This window comes from Myxocyprinus asiaticus, chromosome 35, assembly GCF_019703515.2.
Source record: "Myxocyprinus asiaticus isolate MX2 ecotype Aquarium Trade chromosome 35, UBuf_Myxa_2, whole genome shotgun sequence".
NCBI classification, from domain to species: Eukaryota; Metazoa; Chordata; class Actinopteri; order Cypriniformes; family Catostomidae; genus Myxocyprinus; species Myxocyprinus asiaticus.
The window spans coordinates 3,279,632-3,299,958 of NC_059378.1; the positions used below are offsets into that span (position 1 = coordinate 3,279,632).

Here is a 20,327-nt window from a genome sequence, read left to right on the forward strand (position 1 = left end):
ATAGTGTGCTTCCTAATCGCAAACTAGTATTATTTTTCAGTTATTTGTTTTTGGGGTTGTTGTTGTTTTTTGTATGGCGTTGTGTTGAAAATGAGCTTTTAGTTATATCTGGTACAATATACTGTATGTATTGTATGATATGTATATTTGTCCCTGCCAAATAAACAATAAATTAATTAATTAATTAAAACCAGCATGGTTCTGCAAGTTATATGGCATCATAACGACACACTACCATAGATGCATGAATGCATAAAAACATTGCATCATTCTTTACTGTTCTAACTGTTTTAATTATTTACTGTTTGTTCTTTTTTTATGCATTTAATGTTGTTCATTATTGCTGTTCATTTCAATGACTTGAAAAAATATTTAACTATAGAAAGTTTGAAATTGCAAAATGTTTACTCTGATTCTTCTGTTTTATACTCTAATTGAATTTACTATAATGTAAATTTTCACAATTTTGTTCATTTTTGTTTACTGCAAAAACTGACACTTCAAATCAATTTTTAAATGCTAAACTTTGATAAATAATAGTTTGATAATGTGTAAATATATCCAAATGGATAACTTGTGATAAAATATAAAATTAGGTTACAAGCAAACAGACTACACAGTAGGTGGCTGCCTAGAACACTACAGCCATCTACTGGCTATTATTGTCACAACATAATTCATGTTAATTATACTTTGCTCAGCAGATGGCAGCAGTATGCCTCCAATGTATGTCACATTCTCATGTTTTCTTCATGTTTCCACTTATAGAGGTGTAGGATTTTACTGTACTAAAGTTTCATAAATTTGCTTATTTGCATATCCATATTACTTCAGGGAAGAAGAAATGCTGTCATCATCATCATAAAAAAAAAAAAAAAGTTACACCTTTTCTCTTTCTGGTCAAAAATGACTGGGAGAACCAAAGGGATCATTGATGAAGATCATAGGAGGGTTAAATCAATTCTGCAGACTTATGCAGATTTTCAAAAAACAAAAACATAAAAAAGTGTAGAAAATGGCATAAATGGCGTTTTATTCGTACATGTTACGCAAAACATGGGGTAACACAAGAAAACCAAGACTGTCAGATCAAGATAATTTATTAAAACATTATAACATGGCAACTTTTAATAAGCAAAACGTCTTACCCGTCTTTATGGCTAATACGATTTTGAAGAGAATAATTTGTTTTCTAAAAATAGTTCTGGCGACATGGACAGAATCAAAACAACGAAAGAGTACCTGTTGGGATTACACTGTTTATTCCAATCAGAGCTCCTGCTATAATGAGGGACCACGCCTGCCCATTCTTTCGTCCAATCCGATCCAGAGTGAAGTAGGTCCCAACTTTAGCTGGGACTTCAGAACATCCATAGACAGGCTGTGTGAGATAGATGTTAAGTCCAAACCTCTTGTCAGTGACCTCAAGAAGATCTTCTTTAAGGTCTATTTAAGTGGAACTCAAAACTTTTTATTTAGGGTATAAGATAAGATCGGAATTGGTCAGCTATTATTAATATAACAAATGAAAGGTTGTCTAAGTGTATTTACGTCAATGTCTAGTTTATTAGTGTGACTGTACTTTCCATTCATCTTAGCACATTGGAGCAGATATTTCTGTGCCTCCTCCACCCTGCCATTGGCCAGAAGTCATCTCGCTGACTCAGGAATCCACCTTTTGAGGTTAAATGGGCAGGAGAGAAAATGTTCAAATATTCTTGTAAACACAAAGCATATGTAGGTCCATAAAAATTAATTACATTTTTAGTCATTAGCTTTAAGTCAACTTAAAATCAAAATTGACCATTTAAGTCCTTAATATAAGTTTTTGGTCAAATTTGCGAATTATTTATCAGTGCACATTATTCAAAAAATGTTTTGTCTCTTGCTCCATCTCTTAAACAAGCCATCTTGTTTTTCATGCTGACTTAAAAAAATAAAATAAAATTACCCTTTGTAATTTGTTCTTAAATGGACATTTATTTACTGTATTTTTTTTATATGTATGGTATTATATGGTATTTGTTTGGAAATTGGACATTTGACCAATCTCTTTTTTTTTCCTCCATATTTTCTTAAATGGTTTGTTTTTAAAATCATATATTTTAGGCCATTTGAAAACGCATTGATTTTGCTACATTTAATTAACATTAGAATGGCATTTTCCTCCACCGAAAACAGAATGTATAGAAAATGCTCTCCATTGGGGGGCCTTGGTAGCTCAGCAAGTAAAGACGCTGACTACCACACCTGGAGTCGCAAGTTCGAATGAGTGACTCCAGTCAGGCTTCCTAAGCAACCAAATGGCCTGGTTGCTAGGGTGGGGTATAGTCACGTTGGGTTAACCTCCTCGTGGTCGCTACAATGTGGTTCTCGCTCTCGGTGGGGCACGTGGTGAGTTGTGCGTGGATGCCGAGGAGGAGAATAGTGTGAGCCTCCACATGTGCTACGTCTCCGCTGTAATGCGCTCAACAAGCCATGTGATAAGATGTGCGGATTGACGGTCTCAGACATGGAGACAACTGAGATTCATCCTCTGCCACCCGGATTGAGGCGAGTCATTACACCACCACAATGACTTAGCACGCATTGGGGATTAGGCATGTGAAATTGAGGCATACTTTGGAAAATGATGACATTAGGTATCTGAAAGTGAAGTTCTCAAATGAAAACTAGTTGGTTAGATTAGTGTGGATGTGGCCTTAGGGTTCAAGTAGGTATAGCTGCAGGCCAGAGCTCTCCAAATGGGGGCAGAATCTCCAATAGAGGGCGGAGTTACTCCAGCAGGGGGCAGGGTTAATGCAAAAGGAGGTTGCACCAACTCCAAAAGGGGTGTCACTTCCACACGTGGTTAAAGTCACCATAAATTCAAAGTTGACAATTCTTATTTGTGTATGCACTTAAAAAAAAATGGTTTGCCCTCTTAATCTTTAATCAAAAACAATAACTTGTCCCCCCACTCATAACAAATTATCTTCTCTGATGACGTATGTACTAGCCGAGGGCTGGGCTATAAGTTTGACCAATAGCCAGATGAGTTTCAACCATCCAGCCATCTCTCATTCATATGAAATGATTGCAGCAATTAGCAAACAACATGGTGATAAGATATATTTTATGTTGCTCCCCTCCCCTTCCCAAACCCTCTTCCCTATCACCAAACTACCTTGGTTGCGTGCCCATTGGCTTGAATTCCTGTTTCAATAGGAAATACGTCAAAACAGCTAATCGAACAGCCCTCATCAAGGCACTTCAGTGTGTCTTTAAGGTTAGGACACAGTTCCACCACTCACCACCAGGCAATAATGCCAACAAGGTAGGGTGATGTCACCACCAGGGTGAGGTGCCTCCAATCTCTTATGAGATACGCCAAAAGGCCCAGTAGCATGTTCCTTGCACTCCATCCAAGACTGACGATGGTACCTGTGAACGACATCTGGGGAGTCTGCAGTATTCAAGCAGGTTTTAACATAATTAAATTCATTCAAATGAGTTACCATTTTCTCTATATAAAAGAAGTTATACAAGTTAAGCTCAGTCGACAGCATTTGTGGTGTAATGTTGATTACCACAAAAATGTATTTTAACTTGTCCCAAAAATCTGGGTTCCAGTGAGGCACTTACAATGGAAGTGAATGGGGCCAATTTTTGGAGGGTTTAAAGGCAGAAATGTGAAGCTTAACATTTTATAAAAGCACTTACATTAGATTTTTCTGTTAAAACTTGTGCAGATATTTATTTAATTTGATAATACAACTGCTTCATTCTGTTCTGAGTGATTTTCAAATGGTCAGAATAAGATAACAGCTAATATATTTATAAATAAATACATCTGGGACATTTATCCAAAGAAAAGTCATTATTGCAATCGTTGTAATTTATCATTAAATCTCAACTGGTATGAAACATCTTCAGTGAATAAAACGTGTTTTAGACTGCTGTAGGTTGTACATGTTTGATTTATTGTTTAGCTACATTTGGATTGCTAGATTTGGTCATTTTAATTTGACTTGGATCATTTGAATTTCTAAAGTAATTTCTATATTTAATTTCCAATAGCATCGCCATGTTGAAAACAGATAGTACCGCCCTAAACTTATGCCATTGGTTGGGATTCTTAAACAAAAAGAGCAATGATGTCACTTATATGATGTCTACTGTATATTAAGCTGGGATAGGCAAAAGTATTTTAAAGGAATATTCTGTTCAACGTTAAGCTCAATTAAGAGCAGTTGCAGCATAATTTTGATTTCCTCGATTTTCTGAATTGTGACCGCTTGCATATTTACGGAGTTCTGAGTTCTATGAGCATGATTTACATGAGCCAGAGCAATCTTATAAATAAAATACATGGTGGCTGCATGTATATTACGAAAGGTTTTACTTGCTGTCTTTTATGGCATATTTCATATTTCAGAGGGAAACAGCTCCGGTCATGTGACTATTTGCACAACTCATTAAAATGTCCACATGAAATCAAGACAGTCTGCACTTTCATTTAAAGTTGACAACTTTGTTTAAAATACATCAACAGCTCTTTATAGACCCTTTAAATTTCAAACTAAATTTCGGTCACAAATATAACTGGTGGGATTTACAATAATGGGTCAAATATTGTGAAGCTGATTAAGTTTTGAGTGTTAAAATCTTAAAAACAGTTGGTCAAGATTACGATCAAAGAACATATTTCAAATCAGCAGTAAAATGTAACAACAACTGTATCCTAAATCGAGCTTCTTTACCACAAATTACAAAAAAAAAAAAAAAAAAAAATGCATAGCTAATGCGAATTCTCGAGTTGATTGACAGGCGATGTCTGTATCTAAAAGGTGATTTTCTCTTTTACCTGTAAGGTGGGACTTCCTTTCTATATCCGTTGACTGTTGGCTGCCATTGGGCGTTCCAATTTCTCCCATTTATTTTAAGAGAAGTGGCCCGTCTCTGCTAAATAATCTCTGGTTTAGCTGAAGAAATGTCAACCTACTGTTCCTGTATGTTATATTTAAAAACAGAGACACTCAAAGCTTCACTTTTTATTTCAAACTATTTTATATGCAGTTGGCTCTTTCAAATAATACATTTGACTGTCATGTGAAAAAGGACTTGAAAGAAACAACAACATAACACTTAATTGAGACTTGATCATTTTATGCTCTCGGCTACAACAAAAATTTCACCATTGTAATAAGAGCAAAAGAGGAGGGACTTTTTCATTTAGAAATAATTAATATTGACAATAAATAATGCGTGATGTTTGCCATGCTTAGAAACAGAGACAACTCGGCGTGGAACCAACAATATATTCCTTTAACAAAATTAGAACTAAATACTTTACCATTTCTTTTGCCTGAAAAAATAAAATAAAATAAAGAGATCTCTGCTCAAAATACTGTAAAGAATATGTACAAGCATACAGCAGTATATTCCAACACTTGAAACAAGCTAAAGACAAGGCATGCCCATTGTCACAAGGTTTACAAAGTGGGCCTAGCTGCAGACCAGAGGACATTTGTGCAGTGTTGTCTATGGATATGTGGTAGATATTACATTGTTCCATGTGCCTGCGGTTTATAGTATTGTCAATGCAATTTACCATGTTTGATAAGGGAAAAAGACAATGTCGTATCTAACTAATTATAAAGTACACCTTCAAAAACCAAATATTTAATTAAATATGCACAACAGTACGTATACAGTATAGCACCGTGTTAGCTAAATGTGTGAAAGTTCTGTAATCATATAGTACAACATATTTGGTGCAGAATTCAAAGTGGGAACAAGTCATTCATTAATTAGGAAGAACATAATTAAAAGGGTTATTTTGGTCAATAGGGGAAGATACACTTTTGAGGCAATATGTTCAAGTAATTGAGAGGAAAATGACAGCAGTAAACAGCAGTCAGTGTCTTATCTGGCTGCAGCTGCATTGTTGCTTGTGCTTTTTTCCCTTCTCACGGGAACTGTGTTCTTCAAAGGAGCAGAAGCTTTGATTCGATTCCTCACAGCTGTATTGGTGGATTGTTTTGTGCCACTGCAAGCAGTCCTAGACTTTAGCGGAAGCTCCACAGTGGCTCGAAGGGGAAATGGCTGCTTGCGCGATTCACTGACCGCAGTTCGCAGGGGAAACCTCTGGGGCGAGGGGCTAGTGAAGCGGGTGGAGGGGAAAGTGCAGTTTGCAGTGCTTAAGCTGCGACGAGATGTCGCAGGATTGCAGTAGAGAGGCATGCGATTACTTCCACTTGGGACGGTTGAACAGGACAGTGTCGATTTCGATCTTGTGTGGAGTTGTGGAGTGCTTGATCCTGTTTGCGATTCAACCTTTGTGCTAAGGTGAATGAAAAAGATTTAGTTTAGCAGTTTATAAATGTTATAAATAGTTCTTGCTGAACAGGTTAAACTTAAAAATAAACAAACTGGTCTCAGAATCTTGTTAATACTGTAATGATTTTTATGTGGCTAGTTGTACGTATCGCAGCAGTTTCCAGTTTCACGTTGCACTTGTGACGCAAAGGACCGGGGTACGAGTCCCAAAGAGCACACGAGTTGATACATGTGTCGAAAGTGTCATAGAAGCACCAAAATATTACGTGGTTGCATCCGCAATTGCGTTTTTCATCTTGCATTTGCTTTTATGACACTATCGGTTAGGTTTAGGTTTAAGGTTTAACGTTTAACGTGCACCGACGCTCCCCATCCAACCTGATGGAGCTTGAGAGGTCCTGCAAAGTAGAATGGGAGTAACTGCCCAAAAATAGATGTGCCAAGCTTGTAGCATCATACTCAAAAAGACTTGAGGCTGTAATTGATGCCAAAGGTGCTTCAACAAAGTATTGAGCAAAGGCTGTGAATACTTTAAACAATAAAGTGATTTGATTTGATTTGATTTGATACTTATGTACGTGATTTTTTTCATTTTTTATTTTTAATAAATTTGCAAAGATTTCAAACAAACTTCTTTCATGTTGTCATTGTGGGGTATTGTTTGTAGAATTTTGAGGAAAATAATGAATTTAATCCATTTTGGAATAAGGCTGTAACATAACAAAATGTGGAAAAAGTGAAGCGCTGTCAGTACTTTCCAGATGCATTGTAGGGTAGGAAGGGTCGGTTTAGTTGATTTAAAACTCGATAACTGCGATACATGAAAGGAACCACATAATGTCACTGTGAAACAATGTTGCAATTTTCACAGTCACATAATTTTCATGAGATCAGGCTGAAAATACAACAATGCAGAAAACTGAGTTATACTATATAAAACTAGTTCTAAAGCCAAAGTCTTACCCATTGCTTGATTTTTGCTCTAATTTCGTAGTGCCAGCTTCTGGTAGGATAACAGGGGCTACAACCACTAGTTTTAAAGGCTTCCTTATTGGGGTGACGGGTCTGGGGATCCTGCTGCTCCACCCAGTGCTGTTTTTCTCTTCAGCCTCTTTCTTGAGCTTGTTGAGGGAATCATCAGATTCATGAACATCCTCCTCTGAGCCCATAGTAGAAGGAGTCTCTGAGGCTCTCTTGGGCTCTTCTCCAGAAGACAGCGAGGATGAAGTCCTGGAATTCAGTCTCATCCATCGTTCTTGTCGCTGTCTTTCCACAGCCAAACGGACCAAGTCCTGCTGACTCGCTCTTCTTCGCAGTCGTTCTTTGGTGGAATGGGATTGTTCCAATCCCACGTCCTCCTCTGAGACCAGGATAGGAATGCGACTCTTGCTCCTTGTCCGTGGACTTTTAGAAAGTCCTATACCGCATGTGTCATTCTCAGGTACTGGCTTTTCCTCATGATGTTCTTCTTTTGGTGGCAGTTTTCCATCAGTTGATGAATCTTGCTGGAGGGGTTCCCTTGACTTTAAGGAGATGAGAACCGTAAGACCTTCTTGTTTGTCAGAAGTTTCCTTTGGGAAAGATACGTCCAGAACACTGAGTACCTGAGGCACTTCTGTAGGGGTCTGAGAGGTGACTTCAGAAAGGACGACTCCTGGCTCTGGAGAAAGGACTGAATTTACCTTCATCTGAACGTCCTCAGCAATGGCTAGATCTTCAGGGTCACCTTCTCTGACCTGTGCACCATGGGAAGACATGATATTCAGATGGGATGTCTCAGAAATGTGTACAAAAGTGCGCTCCACTTTGGAGAAGGGGGGCGATGCTAATGAGCCTAAGGCCACTAGAGTTGTTGACATGGTTACCACCGGTTTAGACATCTGTATGGATGGGTCTAGGTCATCTGAGGGCCTCTGCACCTGGTTTATATCCTCCTGAAAATGGACCTCTAATTGACCACCATTATTCAACAGCTCATTTTGAGGAGCATTAGAACCTGCCATACCCTGATCCACATCAGTGCCATTCATGGCATTTGGAGACCTCATCATGTCTCCTGGTGAAAACAGAACAAGGGTCTTTGAGACATCCTCTTGGTCAGGATCTACATCAGCCACCGAACCCGGTTCTTTCGGCTGATTGTGAGGATCATCGGCCACTAAGGTGGATGGAGCCCCATCTTGACTACGTTCTGTACACCTTTCGCTCACTCCACTACTGGACTCGCTCTTTGTGACGTCGTCATCTCTAGGTCCTTCATCCTGAGTCTCTGGCGGTGTTGCTGTGAAGGCCCGACACTGATGCAGGCTACCTGTCAGCATGACGGTGAGGAAGTCAGCTCTTTTAGCGTGCAGTTTAGGAAGGATATGGAACATCTCCTTCTCTGAGGATGATGATTTAGTCCTGTAGTCAGTTGGTGACAACAGAGGCTCACTTGGGGCAGAGACCTGAAAGATGCCACACACATACAAGTTACAAATCTGCCACTAGATTACTATTTGAGTGAGACAATGTCAGGTCTCATTAAAAGAAACTAAATGTGACAATGACATTCTGTGATGACTAAACAAAAACTTTCAGGAAAACAAAATGGGCCTTATTCATGAAACATGAGTAGAACAAATGTATGTGTAAATGCATTCTTAGGTAAATTGTCCCATTGAATTGAATGGGACAATTTACGTGAGCATCATTTTGCTAACGATTTACACACAAATTTGTTCTGCTCATGTATTTACTCAGAGTTACGTTGTTCCAAACTTGTATGAATTTCTTTCTTCCATGGAACACAAAAGGAGATGAGAAGGCACGGTCACATTTACCTTTGCACGGCGAAATTCCGTCATCTCAATGGGAATCCGTGCGTTCATGAAGTTCATGATGGACTTCTGGTGTCGAAGAATTTCCCCTTGCGGATTTCGTGCAGAGTTTAAGTTTGGTGAACTTTGGCAGGCGAATTTCGCAGCATTGACCAATAGGAAGTTGCTTGGTTTGGCAGTGACCTCTGTGTTCGCTGTGCAAAGGTAAATGTGACTGCGCCTTTAGCCTAAGGGTACGTTTACACGACAACGATGTACTAAAAACAGAAACGTTTTTCCTTTGCGTTTTTGAAAAGTTTCGCATACAGACAACAACGTTGTCAAAACGATCCCCGTTCACACGGATCCACGAAAATGACTAAAAATGCTGTATTATGCATGCCAGGCCAGTAGTTGGCGATGTCACTTTGTAAAGAAACACTATGCACATGCGCACATGAATACAAACAATGAAGATGGCGATCGCTGGTCGTAGTAGTGTTGCAGTAAATCTACACTTCGCTGGAGAAGCGTCAATAAACTCAAAATCTTGAGTAGCACAAACACAGCCCTGTAGTCCGCCATTGTAGTTTTGAATGTCTCGCGCATCGTTTTGAAGTACTCGCGGGCATGCCTATAGACTGAACACGTAATACGCGTGCGCATGATGTCATCGTTTTCACAAATTTGCGTTTTTATATGTTTACATGGAGACGATAACAGCATTGTTTTCAAAAACTTGCACTTTGAAACCCGTTTTCAAAAGTTTGCGTTTTCAGGCCCCAAAACGCCGTTGTCACGTAAACGAACAGCCAAAACGCATAAAAAGTTTTCCATTTTTAGTTGAAAATGTTGTCTTGTAAACGGCCCCTAAGTCACCGTTCACTTTCACTGTATGGAAAAATATGCAATGAATGTATATGGTGATTGAGGCTAACATGCTGCCTTTTGTGTTCCACCGAATAAAGAAATGTGTTTGGAAAAACGTAAGACTGAGTAAATGATGACAGAGTTTTCATTTTTGGGTGTACTAGCCCTTTAACCATACATACAGGGGAAAATTACTTTTGAGTTTTTTGCAAATTATTTTATTTACGCTTTTTTAGTGGATGATTCCTAATAAACTATACAATCAAACAATACAACCAATTTTCCCTCAAAGAGTTTAATTTTGTTTAAATTGTACACAAGCTTTTCAAGATTGTCTAAATTACATACATAAAAAAGGCACAAAAATGTGTTAAAGAATTTTCCCTTTTAAAGCAGCCAATCATATTTAGCTTTTTTTTTTCAAGTGTATCCCAACATACAGGTTTTCTATACAATACATACAGACTTAAACCAACCAGATTACATGCTTTTACAGATACAGGATTAATTCAGTTTCTCTTTCTTAGATATATACTATACATGTATCTTATTAAAAAAAAGTTTAAAATACATGCTTTATTTGTAAATATTACAAGCCTACTGTACAGTGATAGTGTGATAGAAAAGGTTATAAGCTTATTTGTACATGAACAGATTTCAATCAGTTTAGTTTACATATCATTTCCTTCTGCAACCTATTTTTAACCTTTTTTTCATTATTTTACAGCGCACACTTTTAAATTAGTGCTGTTACCATGGACAAATAGATGTTTTTAATTGTAAACACATTGAATATCAATCGCAGCCAGTACTTACTATATAAACTCCTCTTAAGGGTCTTAATTGATGCTCTATGTACATTGTTGCTTTTCTGCGTATATCAGTATCAACTTGTTTACAGTTAACTGTATAATCTGAAGCTTCTCACAGCACCGAGCTAAGATTTGCACTCCCTACAGGAATGACTTTTACCAATAAATTATTAAATCTCCCTTCATACATTATATAGAATGACCCTGCAATCGACAGTATATCATACAACATGCACATATAAAAGGTGTTATTGTGACAAAAGGCATTGTGTACAAGCATAAAGTAAAACTTTCAACTGCTCATGAGTTTTCATTAGATATAAGAGCAGTTGCAGTGTTTGTGGGGTGTGATGGACTAAATTACACAATCTTTATTTGGTATTTAACATGCAAGAAGGCCTTAGCAAATCTTGTAAACAGTACATAAAAACTAAAAGAAACTGAAATCTTCAAAAACAAGTATGAGGTCTTAGAAGTTAAAAGAAGTGAATTTGATATTTGTCTCTGTTTAAATATTTTGAATATTGTCAATTGAATATTATGATCAAAGTTGCGTTGATTACATTATATGTAAATCACTGACCAACAGACCATCCGTGGCAACACAAGCCATATAAACCATATAAAATTGTTTTACATCACTATTTGTTTTCATAGAGCAACATTTGTTAGTCATGCAAAAAAATCATATGTCTTACAGATCTCAACATTGATCTAGACTTTTCTTGTAGCGGGAATGTCAATGTGTGATTTTTGTGAAAGTAGTGCCAAGACATTAATGTAAAACTCGCGAAAGCATATGTGCAAAACAAGTGCAAGATTTAGCAGCCTGTTTGGTTATATAAACAGTACATTCATGTGAGAAGCCATGGCTACGACAGTACCAGAAACGTATTAAAAACAGTGGTGCAAAACCAACAGTCATTTTTAAAATTCATCAGTCGTGTTCTAACTAGAGGTCGACCAATAATGGATTTTGCCAATAACAAAGTTGGCAGAAAAGGATGATAACCGATTAATCGACTGATAACCGATTAATCATCCGATTGCTTTTTTAAAAATCGATTTATAGAATGATGAAATATTTCGTAGTCTTTCCTTACTATGAGAGGCACAGTCATTGAGGCTACAATAAAATACCAAAGGCAGTTTAGGATGTAACCAAAGTCCCAATAACAACCAGAAAAATTAAGAGTCGGTGCATAACACTGGGGGTTAAATTATAAACAAGCCCGGAATACACCGGGGACTTGGCTCCATTACAATGCTCTATATGTTAGTAATTATCAAATGAAGCTTTTTATAGTGTATATATTCACCAGATAAAGAGTTTTGTATTATATATATATTTCACAAGATGAGGTTTACTGATGAGAAATGTAAAAAATATATATTTAAAAAAACTATCGACAACTATCGGTGGAGATTGTTGCAGATAACCAATAGGTCCAAAAAACAACTATCGGCACCGATTAACCGGTAAAAATGATACATCGGTCTACCTCTAGTTCCAACAGTTTTAATGCTCAGTATTTACTCACTAAAGTTGCACAATTCAGCAAATGCCATCATATACAAGTGCATTACACACAAGAAACAAAATTGAACAAAAAAAAAAAAACAGATTTTTGCATAAGCTTTTTCTGAAATCCCATGTTTGGTTTTTATTCTTTCTTAATTTCCCATCTACCATGTTTCAAACAGAGCTTCTAAACACTTTGCTTGCAAAAATAAAATAAATGTTTATATTTATAAATAATAGTCGTTTAAAAAAATATACTGTAGACAAATTTTTAAATAAAATAAAGGAAATGCTCCATGTATTTCAAACAAAATAATGACCATTTCATCCACTTTTCTGACTTGAATAAATAAATAATCCTAAAGGGGGCCTGTTACCACAATAGCACTGCAAGGACCTTGGTACTTTCAACATCTGACACCCATAAAATGTAGATTTCCCAGCACAAAACAAGTAAGACTATTAAACAAAGGTCCTATTCATACAGTAGCTTTCTGTCTACGCTCTACTAATTTAGAAAATGTTTTCTGGAATATGGCCTTATTTTCAGTGATCCCTCTCAAAAGAACAGCGGTGGAAGTGTAGCACTCAAAATCTCAATTCAAAACCACTGGTCATGTCTTATTGCAATCTTATACATGTTTTGTTCTGCATCGCTATGGCTCCAATTCAATGTTCTTTGTAAAGTGCAATAGTGAGATACAGTACTCATACACACATTCAGAGATTTTGCTACTCAACAACATACAGCCTTAACTACAACACAGAACTCTGTGCACCCCCAAACCCAAGAGGTATTCAATGAGATATAATGCTTACTTGGTGCATTTGAAACTCTATGCTTTACTCTACTTTATAATGAAATAAATTAATATGGTGGCACAATTATATTTTTGTCTACAAAACTAATTTCAAACATTTAAGCATACACCTTCAGATCAAAAGATTTTTAAGATCATGAGAAACATTTCAAAACTTTTGACCGGTAGTGTATATATAATATGTGAAAGGTTTAATCTACACATTTACCGAAACGAAAGAAAACAAAACATGGGAAATTTCCATAAAAGGGTGTCATTATATGGATGCTACTTTCATACTTTTGCTTATGCTTACTTTATGGCTTTAATCAGTAGTAGAGAAACCAAATGTGCATCTCTCATTTATTCCTGGAACACAACAGCTGACTAAAGTTGGAAGATTAGCATGCCATTAATCGGTTATAAAAGTGCTGTACTATTTTTTGTCCTCTTTGTTTTCCTGTGGTTTCATTTCACATTTAAAACCCTTTCATTCAACGTGCATAACTTTTCCTTACGAGGCAAAGCACCTTTAGAGCATGAAATAAAATGTATGTAAAAAACATAAACTTTGAATAATTGTTCAGAAGGTGATCATCAATGCTTTTACAAAATAAAAAAGTGTGAAATGACAAAAAATATCTTTGATTGTTTATATGGTATACAACACAATAACTTGCATATTAAAATGTGAGTCACGTAAGACTAAAGAAATGCAATCACGTACACCACCTCAACTGTGGACAAACAACAGATAATTTGGTAAATCGTTTCCATATCTTTATTCTTTCAAATATCCACCGTGATCTTTATTGCAGGCCTGCGCAGAACTCCCAAGGCTCCTCAGATTTACACAGAATCTCCGTGTAGAATCAAGTTCTACACATTTCCTACCTCCTTGTATGTTTGTTTAGCAAATATTTTGGCAGATTTACTGATACTCTCAGTAGCGTTTAAAGGAATATTCCGGGCAAGTTAAGCTCAATCGACAGTATTTGTGGCATAATGTTGATTACCACAAAAATTTATTTTGACTCGTCCCTCCTTTCCTTTAAAAAGCAAAAATTGTGGTTACAGAGAGGCACTTACAATGGAAGTGAATGGGGCCAATTTTCTCTTAAGGTGTTTTTAAAGATTTCCTGTATCAATGGCATACCCAAAATGACAGGCTTATAATTCAACAAAAAAACAAGGAGGGTCAATTGTTTGGTATCATTATAAAGAAAACTTCACATTTTTAAATGATATAGATTATGATACATTCTGAGACTCTCAGCCTAAGAAACTGCTGAAAAAACAAAAACAAAAAACAACTGAGCCAAAAATGTACTTCTTTTTTTTATTATTATTTTTATTATTTGACATTATATATATCTCTGGGGTGTAAATAAGGTGACTCAGAAAAACTGCTTTTGTTTTGTTCCCAATCATGTTAATGAGATTTCACAGAATGAGTTTCATTCTGTGCCATTTGAGTCATCATTGAGTCTGTGTCATGTATTTGGCGCCATCTCCTGGTGGTCATATGTAACATTGTGCTTCATGTGGATTATCTAATGATCTATGAATCTGATTACCTTGTGTGGGGGCTCATTTGAAAGATAATCACACCCTCTAATTAATGGTATATGATAATTTATGTTCCTTTTATTTTATGTGAAGTTATAAGCAGAAAAATGGCATATAAGCAACACCAACATAATTGTCAAAGACATATACTTAGCTATTACTCGCTATATTTTTGTCTGTGAGTAAAACAGGCTGGTTGTATTCTACTCTTTGAGAGCTTTCCAACAACATATGACACATGGCTATTTGATCAGTTTGATGTTTTTACTGATTACAATAATATGTACGGTTTTATAAAACATCAAAACGGAACACTTCTGATTTGTCTGCAAATTTCAAAGCACTTGTTCAGTTTTGGTCATAATGGCCTACATGCATTGGAAAGTAGAGCTCCTAAAGCTTTGAAACGATACCTATTTTGTGTTGGTCAAGATTGTAGTTATTAATATTTTGACGATTATTGTTTTCTCTCACGGGCCCATCTGAGCTTAAAGGGCTTAAAAATGTGAAGCTTATCATTTTATAAAAGCACTCACATTAATTCTTCTGTTAAAACTTGTGTATTATTTGAGCTGTAAAGTTGTTGAAATCATAATTTAGCTTTCGTTTTAAAGTTTAACAGTTTACAGCATTATGTCACCATGGCAACAAAGTTGTGATATTCTTTATAACTTCACATAGAAAAGCTTATTATGCGATTTTATGACACTAAAATCATGTTAACATGTCAAGTGAGTATTTTAACATTTACAGATTGGCCCCATTGACCTCCATTGTAAGTGCCTCACTGTAACCTACATTTTTGCTATTTTTTATTTTTTTTAAACAGAGGGACAAGTTGAAATAGATTTTTGTTGTAATCAACATTATGCCACAAATGCTGTCGAATGAGCTTAACTTGTATTGAACCCTGAATATTCCTTTTACACGTTTAACCATATTTAAATGTGCATCGTTATATTTTCAGAGTGCCTGAAATGACGAAAGCATCTGTTCACTAGTAAAAAGTGAGACATATGAACAATAAAGGTGTCCTGCTTAATTTAAATAAATAATTTCATTCTTTCAGCCTTCAACATGTTATTGCATCAGCACCAAAAAAGAATAATTCATCTTTCACATCAGTGTGTGAGAAGACACTCCAGAAGGGACAATGTCAGCTGTCCTCAGCTGTTTTTGTTCAACAGTTTGGCCAGCATCTGCTGGATCTGCAGACGGGACACGTTGAGCATGGAGTGCCGGCTGCGAGGACTTCCAGGCGCCTGCAGGGGAGCGTGGCGTCTCGAGCCCGAGCGGAGGTTACCGTGCGCCGGGCTGCTTTCGGCCGAACGACTGCGCTGGATGAAGGATCCTTCAGCATGAGGGTACTGCTCCGTCTCCAATGTGGAGGACGAGAAGACGTATGAGGCGAGACGTCGGAGCTGGTTGGGGCGAGGGCCCGAGTGAGGCCTGTCCTCATTCGACTGCAATGAAATGAGAAAGAGTGTATGCTAAAATTAAGTGAGCTCGACGGAGGATTTGTATTTGTAACATTTAAAGTATCTCTCCAGTAGCATGCAGTAGGAGAATGTCAAACACTCAGGAAAGAGAGAAATGGCTCTCTTTTTACACAGACCTACAATGGGTTGCCTGGAAACAAGTTTTCACAAGAGACAAAGCTAAAGGGATAGTTTTGCTTTTTTTGGGGGGGAGCCAACATTGAGATCTCCTTTATTCCACAGTGGCTGTTCCTTGGATGCAGATCCACCTCTCAAAAAATGTACCATACTGTATGTTTCCATGTACAAGACAATGAGCCGAGAGAATCTGACACAAAATGCAACATTTGTTCTTATTTTTTTTAACAAACTATCATCAGAAAACCATTGTTGTAAATGCGGACAACTTAAAAATGAATCATCAGGCATACAAACGCAAACACACATAGATACAAAAATGGGTAAATATGGATAAAACAAAGAAAACAATGAGTAGGTTCATCAAACAGGTACAGAAGGGACTAGCCTAAGCTGTGCTTACCGCAAACACCTCTTTCACTCTTCTTTTGTGGCTCCAGCGGCAGGTATTTTCTCCGTGGCCGAAATCAACGTGTCAAACGTGATTTTGAGCAAAAGGCCGAGCAAAAGCAGTGGCTTTTTAAAAGGCGAAGACTGCTGGGAAAATGAGCATCCTCATCGGGTTATGATTTGAGGGTTTGGCTATTATACAAAAGAGACAATCCAGCAATCTCAGTTCAGCTTAAAAAGGCTGTGACTGTTTATATTACGAAACAACGGAAGATAAGGGGCAAGTTTTTGCCACACATTCAGAAATATTTCATAAAAAATTGCACCAGAAAAAATATTTCACATCCTGTTTTTTTTTTTTTGCGTGTTCTGCTATGTCAAAGCTGGCTTTTAAGGTTAGATAAAAGATACACAACTGACCAACACTGCTTGTTTCTGTCACCCTAGTGGGATGAATTGTTTTCACATTTTTTTGGACTATGAGGGATGGCAAACATTAAAATATGAAAATGAATAACTTTAACGTGAAATATAGCCACAAGCGGCAATCATTGGTGTCCAAGCACGTATGGCCAGGACATGGCCAAAATAATTAAATTGGACACATCAGATCCTGTGGATGCTGTGGACAGAGCTGTTTTGTGTAAAATTTCTTCCAAAAGATTTTTTTATCACAATTGCAAAATTAGAATTTTATTACAATGACAACAGAATGACAATAGAATATGAAAAAGAAGAAAACAGATTTTGGATTGCTGGACAGCAGCACATTAAAAGAGCAAAAAGTTAAGTAAAAGAAGATTTTCAAGGATTTTTAATCTTGGCGCTCTATCTAGTGGACAAAATCGGTAATACATCCTTGATTTACCATGCATAAATGAGATTTTGGATTGTTGGACAATTAAATCAAGAAAAACTGAACTTGAGGAAAAACTGATTTCATAGGGCTCTTCATTTGTTGGATAGCTGTTGCTATTTTTACTGCACACATATTACATTACAAGAGCAATAACTCAAAGTCAGAGGATTTCATTGAATTTCTTAACTTGCTGCTCCATCTAGTGGACAAAATCGGTAGTACATCCTTCATCTGTCAATTACAGTTGAAATAAATAATATTTTTATTTGCTGTTGACAAGAGGAAATTTATTAAATTTAGCACATGCCCTCAGAATATCCTGGTGTCTATATGTTTTACGTTTTGACATGTCTGGACCTTGTGCACACAAATAAATTCAAACCCAAAGAATTCATTGGCTTATATCTTCAAAACAATTAGACAAATCAAAAAACGTAAAAAAATGTTTTTATTTTTTTTTGACAGGATGGTTTCTAGATATGTGCAAAAGTTCAAGCAAATCGGACAATTGGCCTGGGAGGAGTTTGCTACGTTTTTCAGAAAATCCAAAATGGCGGAACATTTTTAGGGTAGAAATAAAATCGGATATATATGTTATGAATTTTGATTCTAGCCCTTATAAATAAGAAGTTATTAGCAAAAAATGCAAATTAACTCATTATAGCGCCACCTTGTGGTATATTTTCACCAAATTTGGTATACAGCCTAATTTTGGTGACCTGTAAGTGCACTGTAAATTTCGTAATGATCGGCCATTGGGAACACAAATTATTAGCTGCTGAATATTGATTGGCTGCTGGTGGCCATTTTTGTTTATTTGTCGAATCGCTTTTGTAAGGATATGTTAGCATGTGACCCAAAGATGATGCATGCCAATTTTCAAATGTTTCACTCAAACGGTTGATTTTGAAGCATATTTTGTTTTGAGGTGGATTTTGTGTGGCAGTCTATGGGGAAATCTTGATTTTTAAGCACAGGTGACTATTGTGTGACTTTCAATATGTAATTTTCATGATATAGCCCTCCATCTGCTTGAATTCAAGAAACGCAAGGTTTGGTCTCACATTCATGATGTGTAAGTCTGCTGAATTTATTAACACAATTTAAAATTATGCAATGCATCAAAGTTGCATAGAGCAAATTAAGCAAATAACACAAATATTGAGTTTTGTGTTTTATGTTTTTTTCTTTTTGGTAAGAGAATGAAGTAGGGGGAGACGTTCATCAAAAAAAGTCTGAGAACCACTGCTATATATATACATATATTCATCTGGTGAATATATAGGCTATAAAAAGTTTAATTTGGTAAATACTTGCATATATAGAGCCTTGCAATGGAGACAAGTCTCTGTCATTTCAAAATAAGAGTCCCTGCTGTATTTTGGGCTTGTTTAAAGTTAATAGTCCTGTGTTTTACACCAAATCTGAATTTGTCTGGTTATTATTGGGATTTTAGTTGCATAATATACTGCTTTCGGGATTTTATTCAATTTTGAGCCTCAATGTCTGTACCCTTCATAGTAAGGATATTTTTTGATAAATCGATTTTAGAAAACCATCAGCCCATTAAACCCATTAATCGTTATCGGCCTTTTGCACCACCTTAGTTATCGGTATTGGCAAAATCCACTATCAGTCGACCTCTATTACAGTGTAGCAAATCATGTGAAAACCAAATGCTTGATGGTCAGAAAAGAAGAGATGAGGTATGAGTCTGTGTGTCAGACACAGTGAATGAAAGAGTGACAGACTGAGAGAGAGAAAGATAGAGAGAGTTAGGCACACACCTTGCAAAAAGTGGAGTGAGACAACAGCACCTATTTTAAAAGCCTGGCTTTCTGTTTTAAGACAGACTGATTTAAAATTTAAATATACGATGTACAGGGCTGAATCTATACCTAGCAAGACAACCTGTAAAACCCTTGTTTGCTCTTTAAAGGAATATTCTGGATTCAGTACAAGTTAAGCTCAATCAACAGCATTTGTAGCATAATGTTGCTTACCACAAAAAACTATTTTGACTCATCCCTCCTTTTCTTAACCCCCCCCCCAATATCTGGGTTACAGTGAGACACTTACAATGGAAGTCCGCTATTCTCCGCGGCATCCATGCACAACTCACCACGCGCCCCACCGAGAGCGAGAACCACATTATAGCGACCACGAGGAGGTTACCCCATGTGACTCTACCCTTCCTAGCAATTTGGTTGCTTAGGAGACCTGGTTGGAGTCACTCAGCACACCCTGGATTCGAACTCACGACTCCAGGGGTGGTAGTTTTTTGACATAATATCTTACATAATAAACACTTATGTGTTGTTTCCCAACATGTCAAGTGTACCTGACAAAATCCTTTGTGTTGCTACTACAAAGGAATAAAAAGTTATAGCATTTGGAAAGCAAGTGGCCATTCATTACCTTAAGTGTCCAAAAATCTCTACAAGCAAGTATTCTTGTGTTTTATTGAACATTGAAACAGAGTAACTGAAAGCTTTGAATGCAAACATCTCAGAAAATATAAAAATACTTAAACCTATATAAAAATATGCCTCAAATAATGAAAATCAATTCATATTATCACCTTATTCCATCACTCCAAAAAATGTGCGTTGAGCGCCCACTTGTGGAAACTGCCTCCTTCTAACACTCTCTAGACATCCAATGACGATGATCTGACACATCTATGACATGAAGGATCGTGTTTCAGTGAATCGATCCCAGAGAAACCGCCGCTATAGAGACGGCATTAGCGATTAGCCATGATAGCTTG

The 20,327-nt window shown here is 36.8% G+C and overlaps 1 protein-coding gene across 1 annotated transcript in view; it reads right to left on the reverse strand.

Annotated features, from left to right (window-relative positions):
* Nucleotides 1-5,020: 5,020 nt before the first annotated feature.
* LOC127425791 (tau-tubulin kinase 1-like) overlaps nt 5,021-20,327 on the reverse strand; it is a 63,377-nt gene continuing 48,070 nt past the window's right edge. Inside the window, exons 14-15 of the mRNA XM_051672039.1 lie at nt 7,285-8,768; nt 5,021-6,325 (exon numbers count right to left, since the gene is read on the reverse strand). Of these exons, the coding sequence (XP_051527999.1) occupies nt 5,908-6,325; nt 7,285-8,768 (1,902 nt within the window). The 3' untranslated portion in view covers nt 5,021-5,907. The remainder of the gene's footprint in view (nt 6,326-7,284; nt 8,769-20,327) is intronic.